We start from the raw sequence: 19,556 nt of genomic DNA, 5'->3' as shown, positions 1-19,556 counted from the left end.
GCCGCCATTGTTTTTAGCTGCCATTGTTGACGTTGACGAAAAAAGGACTGATGCTATGGTCCTTTCTCTAGCCTCGTGGAGACACGGGGTAGCAGCGCCAAAACGAAACGACTCAAGGTTCACGTCTGTGCGTGTGATTGTCCACGTAGGCTTAGTGTCTGTGTGTGTGTGAGTTTGTGTGTGTTTTTTGCTGTTAGATTCGTCAGGCCTTATGCCAGCGAGAGGAATTTATGCGAGGGGAAAATCACAGTTCGTGTTTATGAACCGTAGTTACGGAGTTCTGATTCCAGATTTCAAAGGAGCTCAAATGCCCCATAAAAATGATAAAGTATCACATAAAAAAAAAATCACAAAAAATGATTCGACAGACCTTCTGGCGCTTCTGGATAAGGTCGAAATCAGCCTAACCTCTAAATTTCCTTGCTATGACAAAGCATAGCCAAGGCCGATGTAGGTACCGAGAAAAAAAAAAATGAAATAAAACTAGTATTGACAGCGGTGAACACGATTCTCGTATGACTGATCTAATGATATGTGATTGAGGAACCGTCGACAATGCCTCTTCTGTTGTGGTATATTCCTTACTCTTCATTTCCCTTTCGTTCCAGTGGGCTTTTAGTCTTCGTCTACTGAATCGGGGACAAGACTCTTATGCAGCAAGAGTTCCGCAGAATTAGCTACATTATACACCTAAACAAAGGGTTCATCAGCTCTGTGTCGAATCTCCCTACTTACACTGCGTCATATATCCTTATCTAGAGAGAATCAAACACTCCAAATCTCTTCGTAAGCTTTTGGAAGCACCCTCCTACCCTCCTTGCTCAGCCTATTCTGTGGTTCACTGCTGTTTCCAGCTTTCTTCCCTGGCAAATGCTTTCATACTTTCACTAGCTTCTGTAGTTCCTCTTCACAAGCTGTGCACTTCCTCAGTATCTTGTAAATTCATCAATGCCTGAGTTCTTCCTATTCTCCAGTCTCTCAACTGCTATCTTGGATCCTCAGAAGTTTTTAAGATTGTGCAAATGCTCAGCCTTTCTACGCTGAGTTTGTTCAACGATGTCCCTCTTCTGCCCTCCGCATTCAACAGTCCTTCTAGACAATACTTCTCCACTTGTATCTTTTATTCTTATATTCATTTGCTCCTAAGCTTTTATCTCAGCATTTACTTCTCTGCGTAACTTATTCTCCCCTCATTTTCTTTATTTTCATTCTCTTTCTCCCTCATTTTCCTCTCGGGATAATCCTCCACCCCTTTTCTTTAACCCTTGCCTATTTTCCATCCATATTCTCCGTATATGTCTGTAATTCTCATTTATTACACTCACTTACCTTAATTACTTTCATAGCCACCTTTTAAGCCCTCTATCTCCAACATAGAATACCATGTTAACATTTGCTTTAACCATATAATGATCAAATATACCTCCAGCCGCTATGTACCATAATCATTGCATTGTTACTTGCAGTCAAGTTCTTACCTGTATTTCTATTGTCTCACAGATGGTTGAATATCACTCAATAAAAGTGAAAACGTCATAGGACCTGGATCTCCTGGATGGGGGTTGGGGGGGAAGGACTTGGGTGAAGGTGGTGTAGACAAGGGTGGATGAGTAGTAGTAGTTATTGTTGTTTGGGAGGGAGGTAGGACTACTCACCCAAACTGCCTCTCCAGTCATTGGCGTGCCGGGCTTGATGCAAGGAAGTTCTGCAGTTGTATCTTAGCCTGTTGGTCCACCCTAGTCCCGCCCCCAATTTATTTATACATTCCAAATTAAATTCAGTTTTCAGTGTGTGTTTACAAACGCCGTCAGTGAGAAAGAACAATAAACTAAATCCGCAAGTTGCTTGCTTGCAACGCGACCTCGTAAGGCATGCAAAAAGGGCTGCTTTGGTGTAAGAAAACCCCAAATTCCTCCAATCATGTCTCTGATAGAGGGCCCTCACACGAGGGGCAACATTGCAAAGGAGCTCTCCGAAGTCCTGACGAAGAAGACTGGTGTGCTGGAGGCCAATCTGGATAACTTGTTTCTGATAATGGCTGGTCTCTTCGTGTTCTGTGAGTTTTCCAATTCTAGTGTTTTCTTAGGCTTTTGTTTTAGCCACTGCATGCAGTTATTCTCGATAGCCTCCTTAGCAGATTGACAAATGTGTTATACAACAGCTTTGAATTATGTTTTAGCTCCCCGATCAACGTTAAATCATTAGATATCTTCGCATTTCGATGCCATTTCGTTTAGCCTCTCTTGGTTCAGCATACCGTCCGCCATGTTAGAGCTCCTGAAAATGCAAATCGTCTTTCAATATTCACGCATGATCTGTCATATGAAAACATGCTCGTCAAAGTTTCAAGGTTGCCGAGAAGACGTCTTACCTATAAATTTTCTTCACGAATCACAGTTTGGGGCATATAATTATCATCAGTCAAGATGGAGCTGTGAAGTCGCTGTTTCTAAATCTAAATTGTTCTCTCTCTCTTCAAGACTGGGCTGTGAAGCCACTGTTTCTAAATCTAAATTGCTCTCTCTCTCTCTCTCTCTCTCTCTCTCTCTCTCTCTCTCTCTCTCTCTCTCTCTCTCTCTCTCTCTCCAAATGAAGAAAACAGCTACTGAGATATGGAAGCAATCCAGAACTGTGGAGGGATATGTCTGATAACAGAACACACTAAATATTTATCTGTATATTTATTTACTTAAATATTTTTGGCACGAGAAACAATTTTTCTTTACATGAACACAAACGCGATAGAGAAATCCTCAGAACTGTATGAAATTAATAATTTGCTGATTAAGAGGAAATAGGAACCACATCTCCGCCATTTTGATATTAGCCTAAGTCAAAACCCGAACGTGCCAACATCAGGAGAAAAATTTGGGAATGGGGTATCATGTAATGGCAACATCTTAAGCACTGATTTTTGCCCATACTCAGATAAAATCTTGGTGCACTGTGTCACAAACCACGAGAGTTTTTCTTTGAAGTTTAGTGGAAATCTGTCACCTATGTGTTGCTGTTTCTGTCTTATATTACAAACGATCATTTGTTTATTTATAAAAAAAAATATGCAATGATGAATTACTAGAACATATCTAATTTATAAGATATTATAATAAAAATTACGTAATATATTTAAAGCGGTCTCTAGTTTGTGCTGCCATCTATCGCTCTTTCCCATAGTTACAAAATTACCCGTCTGTCAGGCAGAACATTTTTCCTTAGGTCCGGTGGGTGTCTGGCCCAATTTGGCCCAGGCCTCCCTCCCTCACCCACCCACCGTAGGTCAAGCAGGGCGCAATGCCCCAACGTTAGTTTAGGTCACGTCTAGACCGTGGGTTAGGTTAGAGAAGGTTAGATTAGAGGAATACTCGCCATGCCACAAAAGTTCCACAGATGGCTAAGCAAAAAGATAGTACGGGCGCCATATGTAAACCAAGGTCCACTTATATCAACCTTTCTGTAAACAAATGCCAATTATGATAATCGGTAAGTTCTGTGCTGAATGAAAGTTATAGCAATGAAATGATAAAGGAATAGCATAAATAACTGCCGTTCTTTGCGTTGCTTGACGGAATAATTGATCGTAGGCTACTTATTTCCTCCAGAGGCCTCTGTGACGAAACCATTTTGCTAGAAAATAATCTGACACAATTCACTGAACGCAAACCTGTTTAATCCCGACACAATTGATGACGTAGTCTGGCAGTGACTTTTATACTATACAACACACGCTTGTTCGTATGAACCACACCGCCTGGATGAGCCAGTCACTTACCGTATACTTGCGTCATGCATAATTGACCATGTGCTAAAGGCATCTATAAAGTTCCTATATTCACAAAAACGAAAGAAGAGGATTTTTCTTACTGGCTATGACGTACTTCCAGTGGTGGGCTGGGCCTGAATTTTCCTAGAAAAAACGTTAAAAAGTTTCCAGTTAACAAAGGTTCAAAGCGTTCACTCGATTCTGAAACGTAACCAGGTGGAAGGAAAGTTTTTTTTAAGTAATTTTTTTTATTTATTTACAAGAGTGCGCGCATAATAAAGATGCTATGAAATTCCCTTATCTCTGTTTTATAAATGATGAACTTCTCAGCCGGAAAAAAAAAACAATCTGAGTAACTGAAAAGACATGTTTTGAAATTGTTTTCTATGTTCACAGGTGACTCAGACTTAGGCCTACATATAAGACGTACGCAAAAATACTCACTCCACCGACGCATTGACACAAGACTCTCTCCATTTTAATGTACTCTATGAACAACATAACCCCCACGTTATTGTTTTTGATTAAGTTGGCTTTATGCCAGCACGGGCTCTTGCTCATAGGGCAACCCATAAATAACCCCCAACAACGCCATCTCTTTCCTTGAGACCCACTTTAGCGTTTAAATCACCTGGCACCACCAGGCACATGTTCACTCCCCAAAAACTCTCTCTTACATTCTCATATTTTGTCGTTTGCTGGATATTATAGCACTTTCTTCTGCCACAGTCAATTTTATTCATACAGTGTCTAACGCAGTTTTTCTTCAGGATATTTCACCCGACTCGGGTACGTAGACCTATGTTTGTACACGTGCAACAAAATTGATCTGACTTTAATCTTTAATCTCTTCTTCTTCTTCTTCTGTGCATAGATAAGACTCCTATCTTACTAAAACTTCATTACAACACCTGTTTCAGTTATGCAGTGCGGGTTTGCCTTCCTGGAAGCCGGTGCTGTGAGATCCAGGAACACCACAAACATCCTGATGAAGAATATGCTGGACGTTTGTGAGTAAAAGATAGGTTCCTTTACTTTTCTCTTGCCAGAGCAGAGTTCTTATCACTGTTGGGTATGTGTGGCCTTAGGCCAGATTGATGTTTGGATTTTATAAACTGAGGTAATACGATGGAGACAAAGGTTCATAGAAGAATGAGAAAAAACTGGGAGCAGATAAATATATACATTTTTATATATATACATGTATATATATATATTCACTTAGAATTTTTTCCTTTTTTTCCCTAAAACTAGGTTCATAGGTGTTCCCTGTAAAGGGAAAATGGCGAGAAAAACGTTTTTTTAGATTTTCTGTAATAAAATCATTGATAACTGAGCTCAGGGCTCGTATAGGTAGCCGGAGGCATAAACAATTATCACGTGACTAAACCGAAACACATTTAATTTTCTTTTTATTTGGGCAGTCATAAGCGGCGTTATCTACTGGCTAGTGGGCTACGCACTAGCATTCGGCGAGGGCAACGGCTTCTGTGGTACGGAGTTCTGGGCGATGGTGGGCGTGGAAGACGAAAAACTGGCGTTCTGGTTCTTCCAATTTGTTTTCGCCGCTTCGGCCGCAACGATCGTTTCTGGGTCCATGGCGGAGAGGTGCGCTTTCGGTGCTTACTTTGTCTACTCCACAGCAATCACAGGTAAGTTTGAAGGTCTCTCTCTCTCTCTCTCTCTCTCTCTCTCTCTCTCTCTCTCTCTCTCTCTCTCTCTCAAGCTCTTTGTTGGTGAGTCGGTAGAGCTGCGGACTGTCACTCGATGGACCGGAGTTCAATTCCCCTGCCGGCTGATGAAGAGTTAGAGGAATTTATTTCTGGTGATAGAAATTCATTCCTCGCTATAATGTGGTTCGGATTCCACGATAAGCTGTAGGTCCCGTTGCTAAGTAACCAACTGGTTCTTAGCCAAAATAAGTCTAATCCTTCGGGCCAGCCCTAGGAGAGCTGTTAATCAGCTCAGTGGTCTGGTGAAACTAAGGTATACTTAACTTTAACTCTCTCTCTCTCTCTCTCTCTCTCTCTCTCTCTCTCTCTCTCTCTCTCTCTCTCTCTGATAGCCAAACACCATATTCTTTGGAAGCTTAGATTTCAATCAATGACCGCTGTGGGTTGTTCCGTGTGGATAGGGTTCATCTTCTGAGTAATAATAATAATAATTGAAAAGCAACCTGGAAAAACTAGATGCCGAAGTAGCTCCAGGACTCATGCAGAAGAGTGTGCTACTAGAAACAGCGCACATAGTGAGAAAAGTGATGGACTGCTAAGGAGGCAGGATGCAACCCGGAACCCAACGCTATAAATACCACCCAGTCGAATAGGATGACTGAGATAGAAAAATCAAAAATAATAATAATAATGAAAAGTCAAATACACTCAAGACCGAAAAAAAATTAGGAAAACTGTTTATGACTTTTTTTTTTTTTTACTTAAATCTAGACTTCATTAATAATATTGCGGAAGAATTGTCAAGTAGGGAAAAGACTGGACTGTGATAGATGGATTTGAACAACCTAACATTTGAATGTAACCTACTGCAAAGGGACTATGTAAAAAAAAAACACATTTACTTCAAGACTTAACATCACCAACAAATCACTGTACAGTAAGTATACTTACCCCCAAAACTAGACCCATGACACACAACAGCAACGTTTATCCTTACAGGATTCATTTACCCTATCGTATCGCACTGGGCGTGGTCTGGCGACGGCTGGCTGGTCGATTCTGCATATCAGGACTTCGCTGGCTCTGGCGTCGTACACCTGACGGGTGGAGTAGCATCACTTGCAGGAGCTGTCATCCTTGGACCTCGTATAGGACGTTTTGGCCCAAATGGAAAGGAGATACGCGGGCATTCGTTACCTGTAAGGACTCCCTTTTTTTTTTAAGTTTATAAAGTATATTTATAAGTGGTTGGCTATAAAGTATTTAAGTCAAGCAGTAAGCTGGTATTGCAATTTGGGAATGATACCCTCTTTCAGTCTGCCACTTGTCTAAGACGTGTAACTGAGTCTGAGATTGTGAATGCTTTGTTCAGTAGTTTCTGTAGGAAATTCACAAGTTTTACAAGCATCATTCACTGTTTAGGAACCTGTAGAGAGAACACAACTCCATAACTTCCTGCAAAGTAGCCCAGTCAGTCTTTAAACCCCTTAATTTCTTACAAAAGTACCAAACTCAGCCTCTGTAACCCCGAACACAGAATTGAAAAACATCTCTACTGTTGTGAGTCTATAGAATGAACAGAACTCCATAACTCCATGCAAAGTAGCCCAATCAGAGTTTAACCCCCTTAACTTTATACAGAAGCATCAAACTCAGTCTCTATAACCCCCAACACAGAACTGAAAAACATTTCTACTGTTATGAGTCTATAGAATGAACAGAACTCCATGCAAAGTAGCGCAATCGATCTTTAAACCACTTAACTTTATACAGAAGTATCAAATTTCCTTACCTTCTCTGACGTCTTATCTCCAGCTCGCAGCCTTAGGAGGATTCATTCTCCTCTTCGGGTTTCTGGCTTTCAACGGCGGATCTCAGGCGTCTATAAGTAAGGAGGGAGACACAGCTGCTGTGGCGAAGGCAATCGTCAACACGGTGATAGCAGGCTGTGGCGGTGGAATAACCTCACTGTTCCTCTACCGGACTGGTATCTTTGAGCCTATGAGCAAGTGGTCCTTCCTCATGACTCTGAATGGAGCCCTGGCTGGAATGGTAAGTCGTGTTTTGTGAAAAAGTTGCAGGCTTGAAATATATGAGAATGTATTTAAAGATTCTCTGTGGAAATAAGTTGCAAATCTCAGAGACAATGGTTCTGTTCAGTCTGTGTGTTCAAACCTGTTGTGATCAGACATAAAACAATGGCTGTAATATCTTTGAAAAGAATGTTCAGAGGTTGTTATTGTAAATTTGCAACTCTAAATTTTCCTGTCAGCTGTAGGGTATAAATCACAACACTTTTCCTTATACTGGCCATCTACAGTCTGTGTGTCCAAACCTGTTACGATCAGACATAAAACAATGGCTGTAACATCTTTGAAAATGTTCAGAGGTTGTTTGTATAAATGTGCAACTCTACATTTTCCTGTCAGCTCTAGGGTATAAATCACAACACTATGGCGCTGATGTTTTCCTTATACTGGACATTTAATTACACAAAATGTATTCCACCTCCTCAGGTGTCAATTTGTGCTGGGTGTAACGTGATGAAGCCGTGGGGAGCATTCGTGACAGGCGCTATTGCTGCGTTTCTTTTCCTCGTCATACACACCGTCCTGCCAAAACTTCAAGGTAGGACTCAGTCTCTGTTCCCTACCCATTTTTTCTTTTAGTTTTTAACAACTAATTTAATCAAAATTTCCATGGAAATCACCTTAATACTACGTTAAAATTTACAGTGCTTCCAAGTATAGATTTTCAAAAAGAATTTTTCTCAAAATCTGCTTGCTAGGCACCACACAGTATGGCCACTAACTACATAAACACGCATTTTTAGCATGGAGTTAAAAGCTTTGCAACATCTTTAAGACTTCTGAAGAAGATTACGTTAAAATCTATTTCGTTTTAATCTTCACTCTGCCTGCTAAGAATTTAGTAAATCAAAAATTTCCAGAAGCTCAGTTTACAAGGATTTCTTTTAGCACTCTGAACAGAAATCAATTTTCGTCATTTTTTTGCAGTCGATGACCCTTTAGATGCTGTGGGTGTCCACATGGGCGGGGGATTCTGGGGCCTAGTGGCAGTTGCACTCTTCCAGGACGATGGAATTGTACACGGTGGGTCGCTGGAAGTCTTAGCCTGGAACATGGCAGGAGCTTTAGCCATTATGAGTTGGACAGGGGGTCTTTGTGTCATCATATTTGGGCTTCTGAGGCTCATGGGAGTGCTCAGAGTGCCTGCTGAGATGGAGGAGCAAGGTGGGTTAGGGAGTGCAGAATTTCTATGATATTTTCAGACATTTTTAATCCTTAGCATCTTATTTCCTTTTATAAACAATATAAACAAGTTCTTTTTTAATGGTAAGTCTTCAAACCTCAAGTCAACGATTGTGACATAGATGAAAACTTCAAATGCACGTTTTTGCAACAAATCTAGTCTAAAATTTATTCTGATGATATTTTTAGGATCTTAATGACATCATGACATCAACTTAAATGTATAGACTATTTCATTAAAAATGCTTTTTTTTTTTATAAATTCCATATAATGGTCACGTTTATGAAGCATTTAAAGCTTAACATAATGTCACAATTATCTGCAATTCCCGTCCACAGGTTTGGACATACTGAAGCACGGAGAACCAGCTTATCCCGTCGAGGCTTGGCAAGAACCCCAGTACAGTAACCCTGCAAAGGCAGAAGAAAATCAAAAAGATCTCAGTAAGTGAATGAGAGTTTTATACCACACCTCACTTAAGCAAAACTCTAGCTCCCCTCTTGCGTAAGCAGAATAATGTAACCTTTTCAATAAGCAGAGAAACTTGCCTTTCATGGATATTGAGAGGAAAGTTAACCTTACTCAAAGTCAAGGCTAAATATAAAGACAGGTGCCTGAAGAAACAAAATTTCAAGAAGTGTCTATAGTATTCCACTTTTAATCAACCCCAGAGGGGCCTAGTGCCGTCAGTGCACCTCGCGGGGTGCAATGTAGGCATTACTAAGGTTCTTTGCAGCGTCCCTTCGGCCCCTAGCTGCAACCCCTTTCATTCCTTTTACTGTACCTCCGTTCATATTATCTTTCTTCCATCCTGCTATCCACCTCTTCCTAACAATGATTTTATGGTGCAATTGCGAGGTTTTCCTCCTGTTACACCTTTCAAACCTACCTACTCTCGATTTCCTCTCCAGCGCTGAATGACCTCATAAGTCCCAGTGTATATTCCATTCCATACCAACTTTTAAGCAAAGTAGTACCATACCAATACCGCAGATTTATTTTAAGATCAATGATCATAGAAGCTATATATCTCGTCAGTGGAAGTGAGGCATGTAGCAACCACACAGTAATTAAAAACCTCTCTTTTCTCATTTCAGACCTGCCTCCAAATATGACCTGGGACAACAACTGGTCTGGTTACCAGGGACCGTACCAAGGACCAGCTTTGTGCTGGACGCTACCAAACGCCCGCAGACCTCGCTACTACCCGCCCCACTTCCATCAGAGCTTCGCGCTCAAAATCAGTCAGTTCTACCCCAATGAAAACAATCCGGGTTACGATCCTCCTCCCGCGGGAATAAGGGCTGACGATGGAGAAGAGGAAAGAGAGAGAGATAACAGGGGTTACGGAACGCCTAAGTCTCTGGGGTATATAGACGATGGGTATTATGGAGAACACGCCAAGCTGTGACGAATGAACATGACTCCATTCTATGACTCAGATTTAGCATTTCACTGCACCTCCTTCAGAGGCATTCTGAATTTGTCGCTAATTTAGCTGCTTTCTTAGTTAACCTTGCAGAGGTTAAATTTCACACCTCTGAGGTTAATGTGGTAACTATACCAGTTAAAGAACATACCATCTTGGGTTTACCTGTTTATCCTAATGTTTTCAAAAGGATTTCTCCTTGTTAATTCACTAACTCATTGGTCGGATTTCTCTCTCTCTCTCTCTCTCTCTCTCTCTCTCTCTCTCTCTCTCTCTCTCTGTGTGTGTGTGTGTGTATGTGAACATAAACCACAATGGGTTCTGTACACAGAAATAAATCTAAAAAGCAAAATTGAGTAGTGGGCACCTTCGATAATACACAGCGCGTTGTGGGCACTAGTGGATCCAGGGTGGGGGGCGACCTGGGCATGTGCCCCCCCCCCCCCATAAAAATGACAAAATAATAATATTGAAGATTTAGATAATAATAATAACATAAATGAGAAATATAAAAATGGGAAAAATAAAAATCTGTTATAGAAATAATAAATTTTTTTTAGAAAATTTTATATGTATGTATATTATACATACATTTATATATTGTGAAAATTGGTGCCCGGCACCCATGAAATTTTTCTGGATCCACTAGTGGTCGTGGGCAGTCTTAGCATACCAGTACCCAGTATTTTCGAATTAACAACTCGTGGGTATTACGCTAAGATGGAAAATACACTGTTGCCACATCGCTATCTGGATTATTTCCTCTTGATTAAATCTGGAATGGTTACGTAACATCATGATCCGAACACGTACCAACGAAAATAAATAACTTCGGGATTTTGAAGTCTGTTGATGTATTTTAATCAACTGTTGAATATTTTTACCAAGTTTATGTTGATTATTTCATAGTATTTCTTTTTTTTTCGTTTATTTTCTAGTTTATTTTTTTATTTTCCTTTTTGGTTTCGGGTCATTTATGTATAATGTTGGAATTAAATGTGAATTCCTGTTTTATTTTTTTTTTTACTTTTTTGTTAATAAAAAAAATTTCTTTGACATGTTCCTGATGATTCTGTTTCCCGGTGTTTTGATATAGTGATATCATTTGTCAATGAAGAATCATATGAAATTATAATTTAGATAACCTGAAATGTTTGTGGAGAGAGAGAGAGACCATTTATATCTTAATACTTGGGAACTTTTTAGCACCTCCTTGCTCTCTCTCTCTCTCTCTCTCTCTCTCTCTCTCTCTCTCTCTCTCTCTCTCTCTCTCTCTCTCTCTCTCTCTATGTTTGCAGTATCACATATTTATAATTCCCAATTTCTTAAAATTATATAGAAGTAAAAAAAATCTTATACATTATGGGTTATCGATGATTTCGAAATTTGATTTTTTGAAATACGATGAATAAAAAAAGAATTCTATCAATAACGGATGATTTATAAGGTTCACTAGACGTCGTTGTGGAATACCCTCAGGGGAAAATTAATGAAACTGGCGATAACATGTTCAGGAATTTTATTAATCACTGAAAAACCAACTCGGTCCACGTCATATCAGCTTGAGAATAACCGACCTATAAAGATTAAAACCACCTGCTTATTTTAGTCATTTCCTGAAATATGACGCCATAAACGACAAAGCTTTCAAATCTTTAATCTAAAAAAAAGGCACTCTGTCTATCATTACTTCTAGAAACCTGACGCAGAATGAACGAAGATTTAAAATTTTTAAGACTTAAGTTTCGTCCTCCTGAGCAGATCGGTCGCTCGGTGGAAGTGGAAGAACGGAACTCTAGTAGGTTAATTTAAGGCAACTTGCAGTGGGAAGTGTCCACCTGGTCTGGCCAGTCGCACATGGTTGATGCTTGACTCCAGAGCAGAGGCGAGGGACACTGCTGTAACTCTGGTACTCCCTCTACGCACCAGTAATACTGCAAAAAAAGAAATTTCAAAGTTCGTACATTCTGCTTGCATGAACAAATCCCAAATTTCATTGCAGTATCCCCTGAAGCTTTTTCAAAAATTGTGAACACTTATGTTATATGAACTATCAATCATGAATCTTTTTTTAATATAAAAATAAACACTGGAAAGTCAAAACACAGCCAAACGTCACGACACTGCTTACAGTACTACTGCCAAGAAGTAAGAAATTCCAACATTCATGCTTCTGTTCGCATGAACAAATCCTAAATTTAATTGCAGTCTCACCAGACTTTATTTAAAAAATGTGAACACTTATTAAATAATCTACCAAACGTGAATCTTTCTTAATATAAAAATGAAAACTGGAAAGTCAAAACACAGCCAAACGTCTCGACACTGCTCACGTACCTTGTCGCAGTATTCGTGTGGCCAGTACAGTTGCTTGGTGCAGTCGATAGGTGGTGCTGTTGTCGTTGGAGCCAATGGGTCCCTGGTTGTGGTTGGTCCCGGAGGGGTGGGGAGCTTCAAAATGAAATCAAGAGGTAAAATTACCAATTTTTAGGCCGACAGGAAATTCTTAGATCAAATAACACTTTTTAAAGGATAATGTAACATAAATATCTTCTATGCAGACGTAGAAAAAGCAATATTATGGTATTAACTTTAAGATGACTCATTCTGGATGTTATTTTTTAGGCCGAAAGGAAATTCTCAGATGAAATAACTCTTTTAAAGGATAATGTAACATTAATGTCTTCTATACCGACATAAAAAAAGCAAGCTTATGGTACTATCTTTAATCTGAATCATTCTTTGTGTTGAATCAGTTTGGGATAAACGCAGCTTAACTTCAACCTCACAGTTTACCTTCCTTCGCTTAATTCAAAGCAAATAAAACAGATAAAATTTAGTTAAAGACATACCGTTGGCTCTGGGATGACGGTAGGGGCATCTGGGACCATGTAATCCTTCAGTCCTTCGTAGATGGTGCTGAAATAGGACGTCAAAAGTTAAGGAAAGGATTGGTTATAACATCCTTCAAAAACTTATTTCTTACAAATGCTTTATCTTTTGTTTTCTTGTTAAATAACTCAAATCTTAGAGCATATAATTGAAACACTGTAAGCGTATATCCACAAAGATGGAGAAATGTCTTTCCGGCTGGCAGGTCAAGTCCAGAGGTCCGCAAAAGGATTCCTAATAAGCCTAAAAGTCTCTAACCTTATCAAATGGATAATGAGATAAAATAATAAGCTTAAAGCCATTGTGGAATTCATCTTGACAACATATCTTAGGATTTAAATCCCAGACTACAACTGAATCCTTTCTCCACTCACTTCATCATAGGATTGACTCCTCTGTTGCACCATCCGTGGAAGTCATCCTGATCAATAGCCCAGGTCATGGCTCCAAGGAATCCCATCTCCTTGATGTAGTCCATCTTGATCTTGAGACTGTCAGGATCTTCGTATCCTACCCACTGGTCGTCTAAGAGGAGCGAAAGGATTTTGGTGAATTAGGTCTAAGGATTTGTAGCTTATTCTGATAATCAGAATACGAGAGTATACGAGGTTACAGAATTTTTAGGTATAGCGGTCTTAGTAAAAGGCTTTGATTTGTTTGATGAAGATTTGTCAGCTGACATATATAAATATAAAGATTATTTTGTTTTCATAGTGACATTACCTTTGTAGGTGTAAGGGACTAGACCAATGTCGTCATATGCTGGAGTCCACTGAGTATCATCAATCATCATCTTGCAGATCTAGTGAAAAAATACGAGGCTATAATGTGCATATATCTACATATACCATTACAATACAGAAAGTATACTATCACCTGAGAGCAGATATTTAAGGCTTACTTAAATGAAAGCAAGGTTTAACGACATAAGCCTTAAAAGATATGACTGAAAAATACTGAATATCCTCTTTTGTGTTCAGATAACTTGGTCACTGGCGCTAGTGTCATCTCTCTCTCTCTCTCTCTCTCTCTCTCTCTCTCTCTCTCTCTCTCTCTCTCCACGCTTGCCTTTCATCTCGACTTTATTCGATTCTTCTCGTCCTAAATTCGTGACCGAAACAGAGTCACTTCCCAATTACCTCGAAGTAGGCGAGAGTGCCGGTGGCGTTGGTGTAAGGTCCTGGCTTTCCGCCGCCCTCCCAAGCCTTGATTCCGGCGTGGATTCCGTGGTTGTCGGGAGACCCGAGGGTGTACGTGCGCCCGTAGAAGGGCGTTCCGATGACGATCTTGTCGCGAGGGCAGCCGTAATCCTCCCACAGAAGGGCGCCGTCGTTCTGACGGGGGATTAAGAGAAATTTATCGTGGAGAAAGAACTTTTTGTTTACATTCAGGAATATTTAATGTTTTTTCTTTGTAAACAGAGGCAATTTCATCACTGAAATTGCTGAAATTAAACTGAATCATTTACGAAATTAGTTAGTAAACTGAATCACACGGTTCACTTGTTATTGTCATCTTCCTTTGTTCTTCCAAATCATTATTGGTTTTGTTTGATCAAATTGTGTCATCGGAGAGTTTCACAACGACGTAATTGTGTTAACGTGGTTAAATACACGAATTGAAGGAGCTATACAATAAGTATTCATCCAAAGACATCTGAATAATATCAAGAAACGAATACCCACCACGTTAAGTTTCTCGTATGCCCACTCGTCCCACTTAGGTCTACGGTACAGCATTGAGTGCACATCAGCGAAGCCACACCAGTTGCCTCGAAGATCGTAGGTCATCAAGTGGATGGCATCCAGAAGGCTATTGGAGAAGAATTACAAAGGCGTTTGATGTAGTACCTGCTGTATGGGATTGTATGGAACTAGATCTAAAAGCTAGGTTTGTTTAATGCAAAGCTTGCTCCCTGGGACTGTGTGGGACTAGGTCTGAAAGCTAGGCGTGATTAATGCAATACTTCCTTTATAGACTGTATGGAACTAGGTCTAGAATCTAGGTGAAATGTTGTTTTTTATTAAGCTGGCTTTATGCCAGCACGGGCTCGTGCTCATAGAGCAGCCCATAAGATATCTAGGTGCAAATATTACCAAGGAAACTTCAATTTATGGTCAGTAAACTTCTGTCAGTGATGGACATTTATCCAACTCACCTGCAGAGCTCTGGGACATGGTATCCTTCATCCAGCCTGAATTTGGCCACTGGTACAGCTGCAGTGATTTCCCAGCCCTTTCCTTCAGCTTCAAAAGCAGCTTTCAGCTCTAGCACCTGATAAAATGAGATTCAGATATGTCCATTACGAATTATTACATAATAGCTTCAGTCATAACCATTCCTAGTACTATTCAGTCATCATATAACAATTCTAGCAGTCTAATGCTACTTATGGAATGAGTTCTAGCTTGAAATATACAACCTAGCGGCTAAAAGTTGTAAAAGTGGTTTATAATATGTCTTAGAGGAATCTAAAACCACTGATTGAATGCGAAATATTGACAGATATGTTTGTGTAATGTTGACGAATGAAGTTGAGCACTTACGAACTTCAGGAAGTTGTCCTTGTCAGCCATAGTACCACCTCTGTCCATGGCACCAGGATACTCCCAATCAAGGTCAAATCCATCAAAGTTGTATTCGTTCAGCAGAGCTGATAAAAAGAAGTGCGCTTTAGAAAATGCATTAAATCTGGAAGATAATCTTATAACTTGAGTTATGGAACGTCTATTTAAGATCTATAAGTAATCTAAAAAAAATAATGCACAATCAATTTTTAATTTTGTAAAGACAGTTTAGTTAGAGAGCATATTGGCCTACTGGATATGGCCATTTTTGGTCGTCTCTTATGTTGGTCCGAGTCCAGAGGCTCACAAAAGTCTTCCTACTTCCTTCTACATTATTACTCTTACGGGCCACCATAGACTGAGGTCTCGGGCAGGCATAAGGCCGCCCTAATCTAAAGCAACCACCTTCCAGGGATGAATATAAGGGTCGAAAACTTACCCACGACACTCCTGATGTATCCAGCCCTTCGTTCTGGAACGCTGACCAACTGGGAGTATTTCTTGCCGCCCTCAGCCCATCCTCCCACAGCAATTGTGGTCTTCAGGTCAGGGTACTTTTGCTTCAGGGCTGTGAAGCGCTCGAAGCCCTTAGCATCGATGTCAAGCTGAAGGGAAAGAATTTGATGTCAGTTGAGTTTTGAGTCTCAGCTTTAGTGCAGCCATTACAGTTCTGCTTATTACGGTTACGATGTCTTAGAGTAGTGAACCTTTTTATTACACGCCCCTCTAAGAGATGGTCCTTCCTTCTACGCCCCCCTCGCATCTATGAGTAAAATTCCCTCCCAGATTTAAAGGAAAATGAAAAAAAGAGAAAGAGAAGGGGTTTCGAGGGATAGGAAAGGAGATAAATAGTTACAAAACATGGTAAGCCCAACGAGCCTAACCAGAGTAGTAGACTACAGGAAACTAACGTTATAAGACGAGACGTTTGCACTTCTTCATAAACTTCTGAATATTAGTTCCTCACTCTTGTTAAAAGAATAACGAATACAATTAGAGAATTTCTAAATTTCCCCTAGGGCTTATGCCCCCCCTGGAAATTGCTGACGCCCCCTAGGGGACCGCGTCCCCCCGGTTAAGAACCAGCAAAGAAAGTAGGTCTAAAAGAATAACCTACAAGAACGCTTTTCACAAGCTTTTCAAGACTGAATACAAAGGCATCAGGGGAAAAAAACTATTAAACCACCCCTTTCTTGACCTCCAAGGGCATGACCTACCTCAGGGTCGATGATGAGAACCTCCCAAGTCACGTTGGAGACGCCGCAGAAGGAGTAGATCAGGTGGGTACACAGGTCTCCTGGAATGTCCTCGATGTCGTAAGATCCTTCGCCGGGTCTGGTGAATCCCCAGCTCTCGTAGTAGCAGGTTCGTCTAGCTGGGGTCTCTGTTGAGTGAATTAGACTCAGTTGGGGCTTTTTCTTTGGCAGAAATTCACGATATCCTTTTACCCTAGCCAATAAAAGTACTGTTACTGAAGCCAATCTATATTTCATGACTGTTTCAGAGAAATCAAGGTTTATGGGAACGGTTTGTGAGATAAGAACAGCCAAAATATGAGGTCATCGCGACCTACCAGCCTGAACCGCTAAAAATACTCCGAAGAGTAAAAGCGCCGCCACTCTCGTCAACATCTGGAAAAGGAGATAATGACAGGTTATAAAAACTAGAGGACTGTATTAGACACTGATTAATTTAAGTGAGAATTGATAGATAAGTGTTATTTAATGGTGGCTATTGCAGACAACGTTAAAATCCATATGCTAATTCCCTCATATCCTGGGAAAGGGGTTCGTCTTGGCTTTATGAGTGAAACTTATTCAGAGGGAAATGTTATACACCTTAAAAGAAAAATGGCTTTAAATTTGGATAAACAGAGGGTTTTATAGTTCCACTATCGACAGATATAATGCAGAAATGCAGTTGGTAACTGTTAAGAAATGTTGATTTTATATTTTATTGGTAGGTAACAAGAAACATTTGACAACGCGATACACACTCTGCAGTTTTACAAGCCTGTTTACACTATTATCAAAATTTGATTTTAGTGTAGTTACTTAAGGACGATAATAAACCTTAGATTCTGAAAAGGATGTTTTTTTAGAAAAAAAAAACAAGTTCCATCACCAAGGAACTATTCCGTCAACTGATAGCGTCATGGGAAAGTAGGCTTTCTGGTAAGGCTACGAACTGAACAGGAATCTAACCATATTTTCTTTTTAAAAATTCAAGAAAATGTTCAGGAACAATAATGAATAAGAAATTAATCTTTTTTCATTTTGATACGAGATCAGCAAAACGATTTAGACAGCATAGCTTTGCAACAATAGCCCACAGCTTCAGAAAAAAAAGTCAAGATATGTCTGTCAAATCTCTTTCAGCCTTACCTTGGAGTTCAGCAGCTCCCAGCAACGAAGATCTTTCGATTCACCGAGACAAAACAACGGGGACTCGTCCTGCCCCCTCTTAGGTCTGCAAAAATGAACGCTGCCCCTGCCTTATATAGCATTCACAGGCTCCCCTCCCCCCTATAAAAAAGACCTATACCACTCCCCAACCCCCAGAGAAAATTACAACAATAATAAACATGACGAACAGAAAAAAGCAGAGGGGAGGGGAAAACACCCACTCGATTTTCTCTCAGGGTTCTTTATCAGTCAGTGAGTACAGTGCCCCACACACAGAAAATCAAGGACTTTGAAATGCAGTGAAAAGTGGGTTACTTAAGTTAGCACTGTTGATTTTAGCTAGTGCTACTGAATTGTTTTTATTTTTCTCTGAGTAAAGGATAACAAAGACTAAAGACCAAGATATAAGAAAGATTCATTCTAAAATCTCTAAACTGGCATTCTGTAAATTTGTCGATTTCACCTGAAGGCTTTCTCCAACACTGTATCACAGCCACAACTTGCTTCGATGTATTAGGAAATGAAGTGTTTATAAACACAACCGAATTATCTGAACTACCATAGATTGCGTTATAAAGGTTAACAGAAATTAAGAATATTCGAAGAGTTATTTTCGCAGATACGCCTTCATCAAAATTTGGTTGCAGGTAAATGGGGAGAATATTCGAAAGATTATTTTTGAAAAAAAGTATTCAGACAGGTATCTTTGATGATTATCAGAATGTTTGATTTTTTTTTTATCTGAGTAAATGATGACGAACACCAAGACATAAGTAAAATTCATTCTGAAACCTCCAAGCTGGTATTCTCTAAATATATAGATATTTTTAATGAAAACTATAAAAGACTAACTATCATCAAACGACAGGCTTCATTTCTGGTAACAGAGGAAATCTGTGAAAAAGCACCAAAATAAAATTAAACGTGCGATAAAGCTTTTGTATTGAAAGTGAAAAATAAAAAGATTAACGGTTACCATAATATACTGATAGCAAAGTCCCTCTTATGTTCGTATGGTAACGAAAACTGAAAGAGGAAAATGAAAATAATTCCAACTGAAATCTTGAACTACAAACCATTTTAGATAATGCTTGAGAAGGTTCAGTTATGCAAGCCACTCTGGAACTTATTCTAATATAATTGATGTAGAAGAAAAAAAGAGAAGTTTACCACAATGACAAAATACAGAATACCAATGACACGCCTAACTTTGATATAGTTTATATATTTGTTCAAATAGTTCTAAGAAGAACATGGTATCTCCCAAAGATGCAAAATGTATTCCTGATTAATATAAAAAATATTGATATTCCAGGTTAATATAAACAAGAAAAGGAATGTTCTACTTATTACCTATTACGATGTTGAATGCATAAATAGTCTTACAATTTATATTTAGGAGTGATGATTATGCAAAAAGGGAAATTAAAGTAAATTTTATTGTTGTAAAAAAATAGTACTATAATCCTAACTTAAATCAAATTGTATTAGCTTCAATCCCAGTTTCTCTCATTTTAATTCAGAATGGAACCCCATTATTTAAGAGATCTTTACTAA

The 19,556-nt window shown here is 39.5% G+C and overlaps 2 protein-coding genes across 2 annotated transcripts; one reads left to right on the top strand and one right to left on the bottom strand.

Annotated features, from left to right (window-relative positions):
• The first annotated feature begins 1,920 nt into the window (after positions 1 to 1,920).
• LOC136852179 (putative ammonium transporter 1) lies at positions 1,921 to 10,117 on the top strand. Its single transcript, XM_067126623.1, has 9 exons — positions 1,921 to 2,056; positions 4,681 to 4,770; positions 5,185 to 5,412; positions 6,433 to 6,632; positions 7,249 to 7,485; positions 7,950 to 8,061; positions 8,451 to 8,687; positions 9,045 to 9,149; positions 9,804 to 10,117. Exons 1-9 carry the CDS (start codon positions 1,921 to 1,923, stop codon positions 10,115 to 10,117), a joined length of 1,659 nt encoding a protein of 552 aa, XP_066982724.1.
• Positions 10,118 to 11,637: 1,520 nt separating this feature from the next.
• Positions 11,638 to 18,154, bottom strand: LOC136852373 (endochitinase-like). The gene is made up of 13 exons (XM_067126961.1): positions 17,979 to 18,154; positions 17,168 to 17,225; positions 16,812 to 16,978; positions 16,034 to 16,199; positions 15,574 to 15,680; positions 15,186 to 15,301; positions 14,713 to 14,839; positions 14,167 to 14,361; positions 13,751 to 13,829; positions 13,402 to 13,552; positions 12,988 to 13,054; positions 12,473 to 12,586; positions 11,638 to 12,069 (listed from the first exon to the last, which is right to left on the bottom strand). Exons 2-13 carry the CDS (start codon positions 17,223 to 17,225, stop codon positions 11,944 to 11,946), a joined length of 1,473 nt encoding a protein of 490 aa, XP_066983062.1. The 5' UTR covers positions 17,979 to 18,154; the 3' UTR covers positions 11,638 to 11,943.
• Between the last annotated feature and the right edge of the window lie 1,402 nt (positions 18,155 to 19,556).

The sequence above is a fragment of the Macrobrachium rosenbergii genome, chromosome 25 (genome assembly GCF_040412425.1).
Source record: "Macrobrachium rosenbergii isolate ZJJX-2024 chromosome 25, ASM4041242v1, whole genome shotgun sequence".
NCBI lineage: Eukaryota > Metazoa > Arthropoda > Malacostraca > Decapoda > Palaemonidae > Macrobrachium > Macrobrachium rosenbergii.
The sequence above is the reverse complement of the archived record's forward strand: the minus strand, read 5'-3'. Positions and strand labels throughout refer to the sequence as shown.

What these genes read in the sequence shown, in the direction of transcription:
- LOC136852179 (XM_067126623.1), top strand. Translation starts at nt 1,921, where the DNA reads ATGTCTCTGATAGAGGGCCCTCACACGAGGGGCAACATTGCAAAGGAG. An exon ending in GAAGAATATGCTGGACGTTT is followed by an intron (nt 4,771 to 5,184) that starts GTGAGTAAAAGA and finishes TTATTTGGGCAG; the next exon opens with TCATAAGCGGCGTTATCTAC. An exon ending in CGTCCTGCCAAAACTTCAAG is followed by an intron (nt 8,062 to 8,450) that starts GTAGGACTCAGT and finishes ATTTTTTTGCAG; the next exon opens with TCGATGACCCTTTAGATGCT.
- LOC136852373 (XM_067126961.1), bottom strand. Translation starts at nt 17,225, where the DNA reads ATGTTGACGAGAGTGGCGGCGCTTTTACTCTTCGGAGTATTTTTAGCG. An exon ending in ATACATCAGGAGTGTCGTGG is followed by an intron (nt 15,681 to 16,033) that starts GTAAGTTTTCGA and finishes TCTTTTTATCAG; the next exon opens with CTCTGCTGAACGAATACAAC. An exon ending in CCGTCATCCCAGAGCCAACG is followed by an intron (nt 12,587 to 12,987) that starts GTATGTCTTTAA and finishes TTCATTTTGAAG; the next exon opens with CTCCCCACCCCTCCGGGACC.